We start from the raw sequence: 18,852 nt of genomic DNA, 5'->3' as shown, positions 1-18,852 counted from the left end.
CATAATACTACAGAGTTTATATTAGGACTTCTTCATATACTTTTTTTTTTAATAAAAAAAGTAAATTTATATAAATGCACCAGTGGCCTTTGCAGCCTTTATCTCAACGTACGGGTTTTGCTGACTGTTTCTTCAAGAGCTCTGCACCATGACTCCTCCTTTTGAAGCTTCTGGATCTGTTCTTCTTTTCCTTGAACTTTAGCAATTGCTTGTTCCAGCTGGTATTGCTGCTCTGCTAGTCCTTGTTCCAACAGCTGTTTCTGATCCTTCAGTTCAGCTGCGCATTTCTCCAGCTTCTTTTCTTCACGTTGTATGTCCTCCCTGAGGTGATGAAGGACCTGGCCAAGGACAACACGTCAAGAGTGAACCTTCAATTGCAAGGGGTGGGGTGCAGGGGTGGGGATTGACCTTCAAAGGCAGCTGCTCTTCTTTCTGTCTCTTTAGTCATATAAAAGCTCTGAGCTGAAAATTTCCCTTTTTCAAAGTGGAGCTTGATACATTTTATGCAAGGTATTTTAAATTCTAACACAGTATCTCAGGGTTAATTGGGGCCAGGGAAGGATGTCCCCTGCCCAACCACTCCATAAAGACTCTACTTGATGAAGACATAGCTCTTTCTTGCTATTATCACAGAGCATCACAACCAGGTGGAGGATGTGGGTGGACTTCGGCTGGAAGGGAGGTCAAAACAGTTCTTTTGGGCTGAGGTACGGTGGGTGAAAAAACAGCAGCTCACAAAATGCACAATAGGAAACGCACAAGGCCAAGAAAAGGCAAGCACTCAAGAGACGACAAGAGGACCAGGGGATCCTCTTGCCTGCTCCTCCCAGTATGGAATATGGGATTATCATCCATCATCCTCAGATAAACACTTTGATTACTGTATTTAAATTTAGGAAGTAACTGGGGAAAGGTCACAGCTCAGTGAAAGAACACATGCTTTATATGCAAAAGGTGACAAGTTGATTTCTGGCCCCTCTAATCAAAAGGACTGGGAAAGATTCCTACTTAGATCTCATAGAGCTGCTGCCACTCAAAATATGGATTATAGTTCAGATTAAGCACAAGGCAGCAGTTTATGCTCCTCGAGATCAGAATATACGTTTTCTAATTGGGCTCCCACTCTATAAATGGATTTACTTAGAGCTGGTGTCTTAAAGATGAGTTACCCTTATATTCTAGAACTAGTCAGTTTGGATTCTTTTAAAATGAAGAAAACAAGCTGAGCAGATCATTCATGAGAGAGCAACACATACCATCTCCTGTTTGCTCAGTTGTAGTTCATGCTCTTCTATTTCCTTGCAAAGCTTCTGCAGCTCGTTCTCCTTCCTCTTCTGTATTTCCTGGCATTCCCTGCACTTTCTTGAAGATTCTGTTATGGTGTCTTTCAGAGCTGCTTGTTCTTGAAGTAGCTCCTCTTTTTGCTTTGTGGCATTTTTCACATCCTGTCATTTCACAGCAAGAAAATCCAGAAAACAAAACACAAAAAAGGAAACACATGCAAATAAATGTTGCACTCCAACATGTTTCAGCCGTGAGACTTCAGGTACCTATAAAATGACCACTGCTGCCAAGCAATGATGTCATGCATGAGGCTAGGCTCACACCATACGTGAAAAACTGCAGTCACAACTCTCAAAATGGCATATTTGTAGATGCCTTCTCTCAGACCATGTGTGTTTATTTGGAAGATGAATCCCTTTGAACCACCACCTATTATTTATTACTTTTGCCCCACCAATATGACTGGGTTTCCCAAGCCATTTTTTGGCAGCTTCCAACATAATGGGAAATAAACCCAAGTTAAGCACAGAGAGGATTGGGTTGTTTTTTGATAAAGGCTTCCTCTTTCAATACAGTTGTAGGCTTCTTGTCGTTATATTCCAATGCTACAAACCAACCTGTTCCAATAGTTGAAGATGCTGCCTGGAATCATTCAGTTCAGTCTTCAAAATATTCAGTTCCTCCTTTTTTTCTACAGAAAATACATTTTACAGCTCGTTGAAAGAAAATACAATAATCTAGGAAGGTGCAAATACTGGATATGGAAAGAAATTCCATACATTAGGCATATATTTTAAAAGGATGACTATTTTGTTGGAATCCGGGAAGCTATTATTTACCATGAATATGCTTCTGTAAGTCAGTAATGTTGCCATTCAAAAGCATTTTGTGCTTTTGTAGTTGGTTAATATCAAGCTGCAGTTTTTGGACCTCTAAGTCCATTTTCTCTATGCTGGTGAGAGTGGCTTTATTGTTATCTTCAGCAGAAGCCAAGGATCTGTAAAATGGGATAAGATAAACTTTTATTCTGGGTTCATGTTGATATTTCTGACAAGTTTAAATTTCCTTGCAAACATTAAAGTGGGAATACAGAGCGGTCATCACCAAAAAGATCTCAAGTTGACCAGGACTTTTGAGCCATAACAGCTATTTTAGAGCATATTAATAAAGTTTATACTACTAGTTTCCAGTACACAGGTTCCCTGTCCCTGGTATATAGCAATCTGGTGATTGGCTACTGCATGCTTTTTTTAAAATAAACACTAGTGGCCCCATGAAACACAGAATCATAGAGTTGGAAGGGACCCCAAGGGTCATCTACTCCAACCTCCTGCAATGCAGGAATCACAGCTAAAGCATCCATGACAGATGGCCATCCAACCTCTGCTTAAAAACCTCCAAGAAAGGAGAGACCACAACCTCCCGAGGAAGACTGTTCCATTGTCAAACAGCTCTTACTGTTAGAAAGTTTTTTCTGGTGTTTAGTTGGAATCTCCTTCCTTGTAAACTTTAAGCCATTGGTTTGAGTCCTACCCTCTAGAGTAGGAGAAAACAAGTTTGTTCCATCTTCCATTTGGCAGCCCTTGAGATATTTGAAAATGGATATCATATCTGGTCTCACTCTCTTTTCCAGGCTAACCATACCCAGCTCCTTCCACCGTTCCTCATAAGGCTTGGCTTCTAGACCTTAGATCATATTGCCTTCCTATGCACATGTTTCAGCTTATCAGAGAAAAGAAGTACATTCTCTGGAATGAAAGAAGCACTGGTCTACCTCTCACTTATTCCCACACAGTTCCCATCCAAGCTTTTCAAGCCTAACCTGATGCTTGCATGTTCATGCCAGATTCTTTCCAAGTGTCATGCTCCCCTCTATCTTCTTTATACTTATTTTCCTCAAGTGAAAAGTTTTCATTTCCCCCCATCAGATTTCTGCCTACAGGCTAGGCCACAAATGGAAACTGGGGAGTGACCAGAAGGAAGTGGATAGTCTACAAAATTGCTGGATGGAAAAAGACTTAACCCATTAGTGGACGCCTCCTTTACCCAATCCAGAGAACAAAAATCATGCCACAAAATCACGGAATTATCCAAAAAGAGAATCTCCTTCATAATACCACAATATATTTTTTCTAAGCAACATTTCCCCTTCACCTTTTGGTTTGCGACAATTTCTCCTCTAGACTCTCACAGTTTTCTTCCAGCTTTTGCTTCTCAGTGCTCAGTGCCTTGATACTGTTTTGCAGAGAATGGAGCTGGGAACTAAGCCTCTCAGTGTCTTGTTGAGCCCTCTCAAGAAGTTGCCTTTGACGTTCCACTTCCCTGCACTGCTGCTGAGATGCTTGCTGGAGAGTCTCCAACTCAAGTTTCTTCTAGAAATTAAACACAAATGAAACAGTGGAGCAGTGCTCCTATTTGCCATGCTTGCCTTGTGCCTAGTAGGACATAGCTTTATGTACACTATTATTCCAGCTCCTTTGTTTTAGGATACATACTTATGAAAGTTTTCATAAACCTGCACTCTGACTGCCCTACTGATACTTTGAGTAAGTTTGAGAAACCACACTTCCTATGTCATTTCCATATAGCTTACCTATGGGATAGAACTTATAAAGGTAATGTGTGAACATAGATCTTGCTGAGATAAGAGATGCCTGCAAGCTGCTCTGTAAAATGTTTTCTCTCTCGTATGAATCATGGCAAAATGAACCCTCACTTACCTCCAGGACTGCAACTTGCATTTTTTCCAATTCATTAACTTTTTGGCTTTGCTGGAGTTTTAGGCCTTCTAGTTCATCATTTTTGAGGCACAACATTTCAAGAACATGCCTGAGTTCTAATAATTTGACAGGAGAAACAAAACTAGGTAAGTTTCAAATAAGCCAACTGAATCATACACAGCCCCCCAGGATCAGTTTCTACTATCTCCAGTTTAAACATCAACAATAAAAAACCCTCAGATAATAATGCTGGTGAAGACCCCCCCTATTGGAACTGGGGCTGGGAACCTGCAACCCTCCAGAAGTTGCTGATATCCAGCTCCAATCACCCCTGACTTCACCATGCTGGCTGTAGTTGATGGGAGAAGGGAGCTGGAGCCCAACAACTTCTGGAGGCTTAAGCTCCTTACCATACTGGGCCAGACAAGCTTAAGCCCTGAATTGGTGGAGGGGAGCTTTATACATAATTTTTTCATTGTGAATTTACACAACCTATGAAATCACATTCTGTCTAGATTTGATCCTCATTTGCAATATTTATATAGAGGAACAGAGATCTTGCAAAAGTTGTAGCCTTCCAGCAGGTGTGGGGTCTGAAGACGGGATCTGTCCCACGTCCCCTGTCAAAAACTAAGATATGTGCAACTAGCCAGAGGCTGCTAGAGAAGAGACTTCAAGTAGCCCTGTTAACCATGCAGAACTGTCAGCTAAACATTCCTCACACGGTGTTAGTGCTGTCCAATGCATTCTCATGCAAAACTAGTCTTGGGAATAGCTTTGAAACAACATTCATCTTTATTTCAAAGTTTTAAACTATCCCCAATCAAATAACCTAAGAAGCAAGAAACCTATGTTTAAGCCAACTGATTTTGGTCTCTCTTCTTAGTTGTTCCAAGCAATTAGCTTAATCATTGGAACAGCAACCCACGATTTTGTCACCTGGTTGTTTTTGCAAATAAGGGTATATTGTGAAGAAAATAGCAATCATTTTAAGCCAAACCTGTCTTATGCTTCATTATTTGCCCCAGGACGTCTTGCAATTTCTCCTCCTCTTTTTGGATATCCTGAGTTACTAGAGAAAGTTGGGATCTTTTCTCACTTAGTTGGGCATTGAGTTCTCCTTTCTGAACACTCAGATCCTCTAGAAAAGACTTTACTTCCTAAGCAAAAGAACAAAAATTGCCATGCTTAAAAATTATGCTTCTACAGACAGTACCGTTTAGGGATGGGTGAATCTGTCAATTTTGGTTTCTCTCAGTTTTCCAATCTTAAGTTCTATTCTCCATATTCTACACCAGTTTCCAATTTTTTAAAAAAGTCCTCATGTAAATTCATTAGCATTCTAATGACTTTCTCTTAATATACATGTTTGTATGTAATTTTCCCGGATATACACATTTTGCAATGCTATTTCCCTGACAGTAATGATTTTATGTACACTTTGCCCTAGTATATGCATTGTTTTATAAACTATTAGGCCATGGAACTGTATTGCAAAATTCAGAGAAGTGTGATTTTCAAATAATGGCTGCGTTACAGTTTGCATAACATTTTAAGAAGAGTGAATTAGGTAGATTCGCCTATAAGTGAGATCAGAATTGAATTTCTCCTCCACCCCTAGTGGAGTACTGTGCAAGACCCATTAGGTTCAATGGAACTTACTTCCAGGTCAGTGTGAACAGGACTGCAACCTTAGCATGATAGCCAATGCTAATTCTACTCAAGAGTAAACCCACTGAAAATAAAAAATGACTACTGGTAATTTATGCACAGTACTTTCAATGGGTCTACTCTTGAGTAAAACTAGCATTGGATACAACCCCTAATAATCTTACTTACAAAATTCAAATTGTTGTAACTATCAGCTGGACATTCATTCACAATTTTTGTGACTTAAGACAATGGAATAGTTTCAATATAAACCTTCAAAAGGAAACAGTATCCAAGAAAAATCCAAATTGGCTTCAAAATAAACAAGAGACTAGAAAACCTTTATTTGTCGCCGTTTTTCAGCCACTTCAGCTTCACCATGCCCAAGAGCTTCTGTTAGGGCAGCATTTTTCTGGGCAATGCTCTCTTGGAGAAGGAGGAGCTCTTTATTTTTTTGACCAAGCAGTCTGTCCAAAATTAGCAGCTCCTGCTGTTCAGCTGCAGTCTACAAAAATGAGGAGAGGGGGAGGGAAAAACACAATGTAGGTCTTTATTGGTCACACTTTGGGACAATGCACTCCCTATGTGACCTCTGAGATTCTTTGAGCAGAGGACACTTGCTACTCTCAAGAGCTGATTGAGTGTGATGGCTGAGCTATTGGGCTAAGGGGATTTTGTTTTGAAGTTCACTCCTGGTTGTGGACTCACAAGGTAGTCTCAGGCAGTCCATGATTCTGTCTGTAAATCCCTAACCCCCCTCCCTGCTCCCTTCCTAACTTCAATAAAGAGATTAAACAGTAAGTCTATAGGATTGTTATAAGGATTACTGAGATAATACTGTACATTATTTTTATATTTTGGGAACACCCTAAAGTACTACGTAAATACTTATCATCACCACCACCACAATCACTACCACCTATAAGCAGTGTTTCTCAGCAGGGGGATATACCCCCAAGGGGGCATATGAACATCTCAGGGTGGGATTTTCACACACACACACACACACACACACACACACACACACACACTATTAGTAAAAAACAACAAAGCACATTAAAATACAAAAGAATTCAGAAGGTGAGAAGACTGCATGCAGCTTATTACATGATCTGCATGCCATCACAGTTGCACATTTGGCATGATCTTGCAAGCACTGCACCGGATGATCTACTGTGCACAGCAGTTTATCATGCACAGTGCACTTTTTAAAAACTTTTTTTTTTCATTATTAAGCCATGAATTTTCTTTCTAATTAATAGTCACAACATTTTGACCCCTTTATTTTTGAGGAGCCAGGTTTGAAGGGAGGGGGTTGTTTTATGTTAGCTAAAAGGGGTCACAGATTAAAAAAAAAAAGAAATGCTGAGCTCCAGCAGGGGAAACAGGTGCAGGGGCCCTATGAGTGTGAAGTCTGCTGTTGGCAAGCAACAAACAAACAGGCCCTCTCATGTACATTTTATAACATAAATATATTTATATTTAGTTGATGTATCTTTTTTCTTTTCTACTGATTTACTGTGAGATCACCCTAGACTAAAATATGAGTTCTCAAATGCCTCATTGTACAACTATCTTCTTTTCCTATGTGATCCTCTTTCACTCTGCAAGTACCAATTTTCTAGTTATGACTTTCTATTCCCTTTTCCTATTCCATTTCACATCTAGCTCTCTTCATGCTTGCATTTGAGCACCTCCATAAGACACATTTGTTCACTATGGCTGCTTTCGAATGACCTTCATTCACTTTCCTCGCCAACGTATCTTGTGTTTGCCTTTAGGTTGAAAACCTGATAGCAAAGCCTGTGATCATTTAAAGGTTTCTACAGTACTTAGTAACTGTAGATGCTTTATTTTAAAAAAACAATAAGTGAGCTAATAAGATTGATATATTTCATTCTCTTTGGTCAGTAAAAATGACTTCTGCCCTTCTCATGAAAGCTACCCTTGGGCCTGGCATCTTGGGCCACTTGCATTTCAAAGTGAGGAAGGATTTGCTGTACTACCAATTCTACTCACCTGATCCTTCAGCCTGACTAGATCACTCTTTTTGCTCCGAAGAATATTCTCTGCTTCTTTAAGAATTTGGAGGTGGTGATCTTCATTACCTTCTGCAACTTGTATATCTGCTTGCAGCTTCTGAAGGCTAGAAATGTTTAGAAGCAAAAAAAAGTTTTTTTGAGGAAATGAAAATACGCTGTGGTCTGGTGCTGATCATCTGAATTGCTGAGCTAGTCAGCCACATGGAACTGTCACTGGTTCAGTTCATCTCAGCATCCAATCAGCCTCTCTTGCTGATGCCACATGCCCATTGAAGCACACTGCTGTCAGGAGAGAATTTCTAGGGCCTGGTGTACTGGTAGCCACTGAGAGCAGCTGACAAATTTAAAGAGGAGAGAGGATAGGAATATCTAAATAGGTGGGCCTGGTGTGAGGCTCAAATGAAGAACAAAGCTCTAGTTCAGGAATGGGGAACCCTGTATTCTACTGAAGGCCTCATTTACTTTTGGGGTGGCATATGTCACCAATGGGCAGGGTCATCCCTTTTATTTCTCTTTCTGCCACCCCCTTTCTAGGACTAGAATCTAGTCTTTCACAACACCAAGTTTGAACAGTGAGGACTTGTAGAGAGGTGGAGACTGTTCCAAGTGTAGGCATATTTCAGAGGTAGTGACAAATGTATTTGTTTGTTTATGTGTGGCTCTTTTTGGAGTATCATATTATGAGCATTTGTTGCAGTATAAAGTAGCAAGAGGATTTTTTTTGAAGTGAATTAAAAACAAAAACTCTTATGGACTGCCTTAATTAACCAGAAAAATTGATCTTTCACATACTTGAGTTTGAAACCAAACCAATTTAACTTGCCTTTCAGTCAATATTTCAATCTTCTGGCTCAAGGATTGAAATTCAGAATCTTTTGCAGATATAACTTTGTTGATTTCCTTCAGAATCCCTTCTTGTTCTATCTTGTGGTCTTCTAGGTCCTTTGCATCTGCCCGAAGCAATCTGAAAGGCATTAAAAAAAACCTCTTTCTAGTGCTGATTGCTTTTGAATAGCATTGCAATGATAGGTCCAAATTCTTATAGGGTTTTTATTTTTAAATCATGGGCCATCAAAGTTCAAAGTTCTAGAATCTAAGACAAAAGAACAAAACTTCATAATCCTCATGCAGCCAACACCCACAATACACCGATCACTTTAAAGTGAGTACACCCTACCTAGCTGCTTTGGCCCCAGCTTGTGTCTCGAAGACAGATGATGTGGTGAGACATGTATGCATGCAGAACCGGAACTTTCTCATCAACTTCCATTAACTTTATTGAACATGCTCAACTTTTACCGGGCTGTTGGAGGGGTGTATTCCCCCCCCCCCCATCCCAGCTTTAGCCTGCTAATATATCCCTGTTATGAGACAATTGTTCTATTTGTCCTACATAAGGATCCACACTTTGAGGCTGAGTTTGCTATTAGTATATAGGATGCTGGCTCAAATAAGCTCCAGATGAGGCATATAATAAAATGACTAAGAATACCATGAAAACAAACCAACACTATTAATGAAATTTCGTTCAAGTAATTTCGTTGTCCCTGAGAGGGGGCAATGACAATAAAGATATTATTATTATTATTATTATTATTATTAATGAAATATTGATGACTCTTACCAAAGCAGCTGCATTATTAAAAAAATTAAAACAATCGTGTCATTTGTAACAGGCTCCCAGCTGATCCAGAAACCAGGGTATCTTTGTCTGCCTGTCACTCTAGTCCCTTTCACCGAGTAGCTGTTACATAGTCGCTGTGGTGAATGAGGGGATCCAGTGAAACCATAAACAAGTGTGTAGCTTCTATCTTTCTTCAGTCATGTGTGGTGCATCTGCCCAGAAGCCACAAGTGCCCCCTAAACCACAGCATGACCACCCTTGCTATATAGGACCAAATAATGTGATGTTAACATTTCTGGTTTACCTTAGTTGCTGATCTGCATTTACAAGCTTCAGAGCCATCACCTGAGCCCGCCGTTCAAGCTCTTCAGCTTCTTTCTCCATCCGAGACAAATGCTGCTTAGCACTGTTGTATTTCTGAATAGTCTCTTTGGTCTAGAGAAAGAAAAAGCATTAGAAAAAAATACCTCCTATTTCATATACTACTATTCTACTTGTAGCCAAAGTGTAGAGATGTGGGGAGTTCTAAGATCTCCTTTGTAATTCAAAGTTTCTCTGCATCTTCCTGAAACAAAGTAATAAAAATCCTTACTTTGCCCCGAGTATTTTCAAGTTCAGTTTCAGCTTCAGCAAGAAGTCTGTCGGCCTCCCTGAGTTCTGCCTGTCGTTTTAGGAGAGTCTTTCCTATGCATTCTATTTCATCCACAATGTTTTCATGGTGCTGGAGAGATTTCTCTAACTCCAGTTCTGAAATCAGGCCACTCAGATGCCCATCAATGAAGTCTCTAAAACACAAGAGGATTAAGAAGTTAATGCAGAAAGTGAATAGCCATCAATAGCTTTTTAAAATTCTAGATTCTCTTAAGGAAGGTGATCCAAACAAAAACCCAAGTCCCACTCCCTGTATTTCTCTCAATTTTAGCTGATCTCCCTATATAGCTTTCTAAAAACAATAACAAAAAGTGGCTGACCCTTGGGAACTCAAGCACTGTTTCCCCCAATACTGCAACCCTATACTATTACTTTCTCCACAGCTCTAAAAAAAAGGGGGGGAGCAACTACCCTATGGGTAAAGGATCTCACACTGGAAGAAATCTGTGGGCAAAGTAAAATAAAAGATGGGCAGGCAAGTTCAACTGGGCAGGGGGTGGATGACTTGTTTGAACCAAAATAGGACTGTGTCATGGTAAGCAGGTGGCCATTCAACTTTCACCCCCAATATACTGTACACAGAAGTGGAGGAGTTGGGCTGAGTTGCAAGAAGAAAAGAACACTATGCATGTGATGGGAGATTTCTTCTTCCTGAGATCCCAGAAAGTCACTGCCAGTCAAAGTAAGCAATACTGAACTGGACAATTTGATTTGGAAGAAAGCAACGTCCTACAGGGAGTTTTTAGATTCTTCCTGCTGAAAGCGCATACACGACAGGCTTCTGTGGCACTGTTGAGTGGAGAGCAAAGAGGGAAAAATACTTAGGAGACTTGTTAAAGATTTAATACAGCATCCTCACTTTCGCTTATTCCGTTTCTGGGCTATTCTACGCAGCTCTGCTACTTGGTACTCCAGCTCTTCTCTTTCATTCAACAGATCTTGAATGCCCCGATGCAATTCATCCATCTCTTGATCATGTTCACGATGAGAGGATCTAGGACAACTGCTTTTGGGTTGAGACTTTAAGTTTTCTATGCTGTCTTTTAGCCTTGAGATTTCGTTCTCCTGCAACAGATGAATATAAACAGTGCAATTAAACGGTTACTCTTGCTGATTATATAAGGGAGCTTCACTTGCTGACATGATGCTTCCAGCATGTTCACTGCATGATGTGCATTGAACAGTGGTCTGATTGACACAGAATGCTAAACCATGGTTTATTAAACTATGGTATATTAAACTGCAGCTTAGTGTCATGTGTGAACCCAGCCCAGCAGCTTAACTATGGTTTTATTAACAAAGGTTAAAGATTGCTTATTAACCTAGGTTTATAAAGGACTGTCCCTGATGAAAAGCTATAAAGCTGTGAGTTGCAAAAAATCAGACTGCTCTAGAGGCTTTTGCTGGTGCTTTTAACTATTCTGTGATGTGTTAAACCAAAATTTAAGTGAACATCTGCCAGATGCCTCAGCTTCATCTAAGTTTTATTAATTATTATTAAGCATTATGTGTGAATCAGACCAGAGAAAGATCTGAAATGAAGATACATGTCTGAAAGGATGTGGAAGCACATGGCAGAGACAACCTGGGAAGTCACAATTGGCCATGGCTCTGTGCACTGTATATTTAGATATGAATCTCAGCATCAGTTATTATAGTGTTCACTACATGAAAGTGAAATAGAAATAATAATGCCTGGAAAACTGTGCTGCAGGTAACCATTTGTACCCGTTCTTGAGGTTTAGTGTATTTTACATAAAATACGGCAATTGCAGATATATAAAACAAAATGGATATATATAGACTTCCAAAGAGAAAGAATAAACCCCTAGTTTTATATTGATTCAGTTTCCTGGAATTACCTACAGTATTGGTAAATACTTATTTCTAAGAATATACTCACAATTTACTTCTACACAAAAAGATGCACTGCTGGCAACATGTGTTATCAGCTGGTACTTCTCTCCCAATATGTGCAAAGTACATTACTACACATCAGAGCTTTTCAAACTGTGTGTCATGACACGTTAGTGTGTCGGCAGCAGTGTGTAGGTGTGTTGTGTGACTGCTCCACCTGGGTCTGGAATCTCCGGTTCGCTAGTAGAACTGAATTACTGTGTTGCGAAATGATTCTTTGTCTAAAAAGTGTGTCACCAACATGAAGTTTGGAAATCTCCTGTTTGAAAGACTCAGTAAGAAAAAGAGTCTTCTTTATAAAGCTGAAATCAGTTGGTCTTAAAAAATTATAAACTCCTGGCTAAGGGAAAAATCTTAGCCTCACCAGTTTGCTGACTAAGGGGCCCAAGGAACTTCTAGTCGCTAGTGTAAGTGCTGCTCTGCCAGTGAAAATGTAGGTATCTCAACAGGATGACACTTGGCCCCCACCTACAGAAACTCCACTGGTGTAGTCATTTTACCAGCAGAGAGGTGGAAAATATTGAAGAACACGTCCTAAACATCTTCATTTCTCAATCACATCTCAGAAACCAGCTCTGGGGGTGACACAGTTAATTCCCTCCCATTGCTGAAAATGGGAAGGCAAAATGCTTACTCTAATTTCAAATGAGCCGAGAATCTTACCAAGTTATGATGCTCAGGTATGTTGCAGTGATGTGTTCCAAAAGACATTGAACAGTTAGCAGGAAGAGGGCTATATACAAGCTGAGCTCCAGCAGGACATGAACCATATATAACTGTAGTAGCAGCAAGTGGTCCTCCATTGGCAGAGACAGGAGAAGGTGGGCCACACACCACTGTTGCTGGAGGGGCTGGAGCACCATCTGGAAGCAGAGTGTAAATGATGGAGCCAGGGGGTGGCACAAAAGATGAGGCACTGTGAATCTTCACTTCTCCATTTTCTTGGATCCCTGAATTTTGGGTTTCAACAAAAATAATCCACATTAAGAGATTAAAGGCATAGTTTAAAAGCCCTCAATATAAGATGGGGACAGAAACACGATAAAAATGATAAGATACATAAAATTAATAAGTTGATTATATATTTGATGTTATTTTTTGTTGTTTACCTGTCTAATTTTATTGCAATTTTATGAAATACTTTTATGTGCCATGATGAAAAATGGGGGGGGGCTATTAAATAGGCCATACTTATCAAAAAATAAAATATTATAACAAATAATCTCTAGAATAGCAATACATAAGAGCAATATATATGGAGCTGCTCCTATGCAGTCAGGATATTGGTTAAGAATGGCTACAAAAATAGGGTGGTCTGCCCATGCCAGGCTTCAAAGTAGGAAGGCAGAAAGGGGTTCTAAGAAGACAGCTATCTTAGCTTTCCTCCATGCCTCTTCAGCTAGCAAGAGGAGAAAAGGCCAACCTGGTGACTTTCCTACACCAACAGAGAACAGTTTCTTGCTAGACAGCCATGAACAAAAGCACAAGAACAACTGCCAGACACGGGAAGACAAACCAACTGACTTACCTCCATTGGAAGGAGAGTCTTGCAGGTCACTCCTGCCTGCTGCATGCACCAAGCACCCTCTGGCAGCAGGACACATGGAACATTCCTTCTTGCTCTGCCCTTTTTTTATTGGGGTCAACATAGGACACTGCAGGCCAACACCAGAATCCTTGGTACTCTGAGATGCAGGAGTGGATGTCTTTAAAACATTTTTAAGAAAGTGAAAGAAAGAATAATGAACAATTTGTGTTGAGGCAAATATTACATGGAGACAGTCCCTGCTGCCATCTGTGTGCTCTTTGATAAGGAACTGGAAGAGTTCAAGGCAAAGACAGGTGAACAAGGGCCATTCATCAAATGTGAAAAAAATCTAAAGGCAGAAGGAAGGAAATACTATCCTATGTGCAACTTAGATAAGCTAGTTAATAGTTTGGTCAATGCCAAAGTTAGCTCTTCCACCAAGCTAAACATGTCTAACTATCTGCTAAAAACATTTCTGTTCCAGCAAACATACCCAGGCATGCATTTTTTATTTTAGTAGATGTAAGTCCTTAAAAAATACTGATTTTATTTTATATTTTCATTTTTTAATGTCTCTTGTTTCCATTTTTGATTGGTATTTTAAGTGAGTATTTTAGACTGTCTTGCAAATCACAGAAAGTTTTTTTGTTCTAGTAAGCGGTATTTACAATGAATAGCCAACACTAGGACAACACTATGCTGCCTGAAAGTATATGCTTCTTGATCAATATACATGGACACAAACAGAAAAGCATGCAGCAACTATCCATGTATAAACAAACAACAGCAGTGATTATATAAATATATAAGCCTATTAAAAGTGGCAACTAACGTGACTGAGATTTGACTAAGAAATTTCATTTTGAGTGGTGGCTTGGGTTAAACTCCAAGCAGGTGTAACACACACAAAGCAAAAAGTTACTGATTTGTGCAACATGTTTGGAAATGCACTGCACAAAAACCGAAGAATTCTATTAATAAAATGAAGGCAGTCCATGTCTAAGCATTGCTGGTTCACAGGGGATTATCCATGTGTATTGTAATTAAACAAACATCAATATGGAAATGAGCTGCTATCATTTGCAGAGGAGACAAACATATAAATGCAGCCATTTTGCTATGGAAAATCCTCAACTTGAAGCTATTCAACAAACTGTTAGTATTTGTAATGTAATTTCATTGGGGATGTATATCACAAAGAATAGATGGTATTGGAGAAAGGAGATGGCAGCTGGCAGTTGGAAGTTGGTTGGTTATCCTACGTAGTTCTGTCTTCACTGTGAAGGTGACAGGTGTGGGGACTTCATGCAGACACTGTCTGGAGGATTTTGTAAATAATACTTGTTGTTCAAATGTTGCCAGCCTGACAAGTAAAGATTTATATTCAGTTATTTGTGCAAGGCATATACAGTGGTGCCTCGCAAGACGAAATTAATCTGTTCCGTGAGGCTCTTCATATAGCGGTTTTTTCGTCTTGCGAAGCAAGCCCATTGACAGCTTAGCGGATTAGCGCTATTAGCGGCTTTTAGCAATCAGCTGTTAAGCGGCTTATCAGCGGATCAGCTGATAAGCAGCTTAGGAAAAGGGGGGGAAGGGGGAAAAACCCGCAGGAACTCGCAAGACATTTTCGTCTTGCGAAGCAAGCCCATAAAGAAATTTGTCTTGCGAAGCGCCTCCAAAACGGAAAACCCTTTCGTCTAGCGGGTTTTCCGTCTTGCGAGGCGTTCGTCTTGCGGGGCACCACTGTATATTTTCATCACAAACAGCTATCAGAAGCTGCAGCATTTCTTCTTTCTCCATGTTGTGGCATGTTTCCACATGCCTGCTATCCAAGGGGGTGAGGGAATTGGCTGAGAAAGGGAAAAAGCAAGAATTTGGAGAGTGGCTGGCCACCTGATCCTCCTGTACAAACTGGCCTCTGCAGTGTCATATTGAAGAAAAACGTAAACTTTTCTTTTTACAACTGGGCAGTATATAAATTTTGTTAAATAAATGTGTAGTTTAGGCCTCAGATTCAGAAGGCTCAAAATATTTCAATGGTTAACTTTGGAGAATTCCTGTTTTTAAGGGGCCCTCCTTGAGGCAAAGGACTTTGAATAAAATGACCTTTCCCAACTATATTAATGGAAAATTACAAGTTATCTCTGAATATGATTTTTCTAAATTAATTTAAGTGCTTCTAAAGCAGGTGGGGAAAGATCTCCATATCTGATTCCTTTCCATCATTTGCTACTCTAGTTTTCATACTTGCGATGATGGCACATAATACAGATGGCCCCTCCGTTGCAGTGGATTCATTATGCTGGTGATAGCATCATTCTGGTGAGATATAGCATGCCTGAGTGCAGCAATTTCATCCAATATACTGTCAATTTCTTCCCTATTGCCTGCAGAAGAATTTAGATTTTTAGTCCATTATATTTGTGAGGACTACAGTTAAAGAACCCCCCTCCCCCCCAAAAAAAAATCAGGCTCAGCATTCCATTTATACCAATACTTCCTTTGCTGGATGGAATCTCAATAGCTGATGTAGTAGTAAGGAGGTTGACACTCAAAGCAGTGCTTTTAAACCTGCATCTCAGCAGTTTAAATGACTTCCTTTCATACACTATTTTCTTTTTGCTGACATGTGCGATCTCTAGCAGCCCCATGCTTGGGCAAAAAAAATAACAGGGAAAATAAACTTAAGAAGGAAGGAAAAACAAGGGCTGTATCCAATGCCGGTGTTACGCAGAGTAGATCCATTGAAAATAATGGGCATGACTTAGATCCATCAATTTCAATGCGTCTATTCTGAGTTTAACTTAGTTGGGTAGACCCCAATTGTTTCTTTAAAAGACTCTGAGAGACAACACTTACCCACCCCCCACTGGAAGACAAATTATGAGAAAGCTGCTCTGACCTAGAGAGGCAGTAAAAAAAATTAGGGTGGAACCTCGTCTGCCTGCGCAGGTCTACAAAGTAGGACTACATGACCTTGCTGGTCCTGGACAATGGGTGGAACAACACATGTCTGGACAGAGAATGATGGGAAGACATCTGAATTACCGGTAGTTTGAAAACATGCTCCAGGAAAAAATGGAAGGAAAGCATTACCTGTCTGAACTTGATCTAGTACACGGTGCAGTCGGTCAATTTCTGTTTTTTGGCATTTCAATAGCTGCTTTAATTTACCAATCTCCTCTTTCTGAAAAGCAGAAGCTGCAGTCTCGGCATCAGCTTTTCCCACTTCACTCTGAAACTATTAAAAAGCATCTTAGTCAAATTTTCTCATGTTTTGCCCTTGTGTACATTGGAGTAAAGTAACGTCAGAGTGCACAATGTAAAAAAAAAATGTAGACAAAGATTCTACAGGCCATTTTGATCCTATTTTCTGAAAAAGGGTTTAAAATGAGCAAGTCTTGGCCTCACATGCCATGTCCTGACTTCTCTCTCTCCAGGCAGATTAAATCATTACTGGCTCAGTCCATTTGAACATTTGTACATCACTGAGATTTTCTGTCCCTTGAAATCAATATATCTGACCAGGACTTGAATTTTTAGAACTCAATGGGAGACATATCACTAAGCCTCATAGTTGTCATATTCATGTAGGAATTTTTCACTCTTGCCTCTATTTCGTGTTTCTTATCAATGTGTACAGTAAGGGGACTGATAACTTACCCATTCCTCTTTTTCTTTCAGAAGTTTCTGCAACAATTCTATTTCTGATTCTGCTCTGGCAAGATCTTTAGAAGCTTGAGTAGCAAGCATACAGAACTTCTCTGCTTCCCGAAGTTCCTACAGAAGAGGAAAAGGTGTTTTATTTAGCTTATTTGATGCAACTGTTGATGTTTTGTATTATTATTACTATTTAATAAATTTAGTAGTTGCCTGTCACATAAAGAATCTCCAAGTGACTTACAAAATTGTACAATCATGATGTATAACAGAAAATAAAAAAGAAACAATACATTACAATAACAATCATACATTAAAACACAAAACTGTCCCAATAAAATAGCAGCAAAACATGTAATAAACAAGATAGTATTGATTATAAGAAATCAATACTTTGACCAGAGCAGTGGTTCCATCCCTTCTCTGTTCCTCTTTCACTATGCTTATTCTAGGTTCTCAATACAGTCAGGTGCAGAGCCTTCTCTGTTAATAATAACAACTACATGATATTTTATTATTAAATGAAATCAAGAAAGTTGCTTCCATGCAGAAATGTATACCTTAATGATAAGAATGACTAATAGAGACTGAAACACACTTTGTGGTGCAAGAGAAGTAGTTTGAATTCAGTTTTACAATTTTACCAATTATGTACCTCACTGCGTTCTTGATTAATTTTGCATACAGTTCCACGGAGTGACCTGAGCTGATCTTTGGCTGCACAGAGATCTGCTGCTGCTTGTTTATCTGAAGTAGATATCACTCTCTTTAACTCCTGCAGCTCTTTATCAATGTCAATGAATTGCATTTGTGCCTTAGCATCTTCCACCTTTTTCTGAAAGAGCGGGAAAATACTATTCAACAGATGTGACAAAACAAACAACATACACACACAAATATATGTATATCTTGCTTTCTTCTCTGTTAGTATGCATTCACATTAAAATATAAGCAAATAGTGAAGTATTTTTTAAAGTGTTGTGCAGAGGGACATGCCTTACTAGTCACAGGCTTTTTAATAGGAGTAGCCCTACCCTATTCTCCAGATACTCTAGTTGTGCAAGAATTCTTTCTTTCTCATCATCAGCCTCTTGCAGCTGTTGATCTGTTAGGCCCTGGATTTCTTCCATATTCTTCAGCTTTTCACTTAGATGCTGGATTTCATTCTCTAGTTGATGTACTCTGGCTTCATTTTGCATCTTCTCAGATTTAATCTGAAGTTGAAACAAAGGGAAGATGATGAGAGCTTGAGGATAGTTGTAATCTTTCCTAGGGCATAAAATTAGCAGCATGTGGAATCTTTTGCAAAAGCCTCTGCTTTTTACCTCCTTTACAAACAAGTACCGTATTTTTCGCTCTATAACACACACCCGACCATAACATGCACGTAGTTTTTAGAGGAGAAAAATCCGTAGGCATGCCACCCGTAGGCATTTCCTCCATAACACGCACAGACATTTCCCCTTACTTTCTAGGAGGAAAAAAGTGAGTGTTATGGTGCAAAAAATACGGTACATTTGGTCCTTTTCCAAAACTGCAAATAGTAGACACACCATGAAAAAGACAACATAAAATCATCACCAATTTGAAGTTTTCCAATATAATAATTCAGGGTCACCAATGCACATGATCACTCATGATTCCATATCAAAAAAATGCCCTCAAGGAAATATAATCTAAATTCAACAGCAAGGCAAAGAAGAGAAAAACAAGGTAATTGGGATGGAGGCACAATCCTATAGGAGTTGTCTCAAAAGAAAATTCACTGAGTTCAGT

At 39.5% G+C, this 18,852-nt stretch overlaps 1 protein-coding gene across 4 annotated transcripts in view; it reads right to left on the bottom strand.

Moving 5' to 3' along the window:
- CNTRL (centriolin) overlaps positions 1–18,852 on the bottom strand; it is a 64,753-nt gene that overhangs the window by 12,520 nt on the left and 33,381 nt on the right. For all 4 annotated transcript variants that reach the window (XM_081896257.1, XM_081896256.1, XM_081896255.1 and 1 more), the window contains 20 exons: positions 18,111–18,290; positions 17,732–17,911; positions 17,080–17,196; positions 16,513–16,657; positions 15,664–15,803; positions 13,417–13,594; positions 12,552–12,838; positions 10,831–11,036; positions 9,913–10,105; positions 9,625–9,755; positions 8,520–8,660; positions 7,674–7,800; positions 5,995–6,159; positions 5,005–5,164; positions 4,005–4,120; positions 3,439–3,656; positions 2,124–2,281; positions 1,902–1,975; positions 1,257–1,445; positions 113–338 (listed from right to left, as the gene is read on the bottom strand). In XM_081896257.1, coding sequence (XP_081752383.1) covers positions 113–338; positions 1,257–1,445; positions 1,902–1,975; positions 2,124–2,281; positions 3,439–3,656; positions 4,005–4,120; positions 5,005–5,164; positions 5,995–6,159; positions 7,674–7,800; positions 8,520–8,660; positions 9,625–9,755; positions 9,913–10,105; positions 10,831–11,036; positions 12,552–12,838; positions 13,417–13,594; positions 15,664–15,803; positions 16,513–16,657; positions 17,080–17,196; positions 17,732–17,911; positions 18,111–18,290 — 3,331 coding nt within the window. The remainder of the gene's footprint in view (positions 1–112; positions 339–1,256; positions 1,446–1,901; positions 1,976–2,123; positions 2,282–3,438; positions 3,657–4,004; positions 4,121–5,004; positions 5,165–5,994; positions 6,160–7,673; positions 7,801–8,519; positions 8,661–9,624; positions 9,756–9,912; positions 10,106–10,830; positions 11,037–12,551; positions 12,839–13,416; positions 13,595–15,663; positions 15,804–16,512; positions 16,658–17,079; positions 17,197–17,731; positions 17,912–18,110; positions 18,291–18,852) is intronic.

The sequence above is a fragment of the Podarcis melisellensis genome, assembly GCF_964234715.1.
Source record: "Podarcis melisellensis genome assembly, chromosome: Z".
NCBI classification, from domain to species: domain Eukaryota; kingdom Metazoa; phylum Chordata; class Lepidosauria; order Squamata; family Lacertidae; genus Podarcis; species Podarcis melisellensis.
Note: the sequence above shows the minus strand (reverse complement) of the source record. Positions and strands in the feature narration are given on the sequence as shown.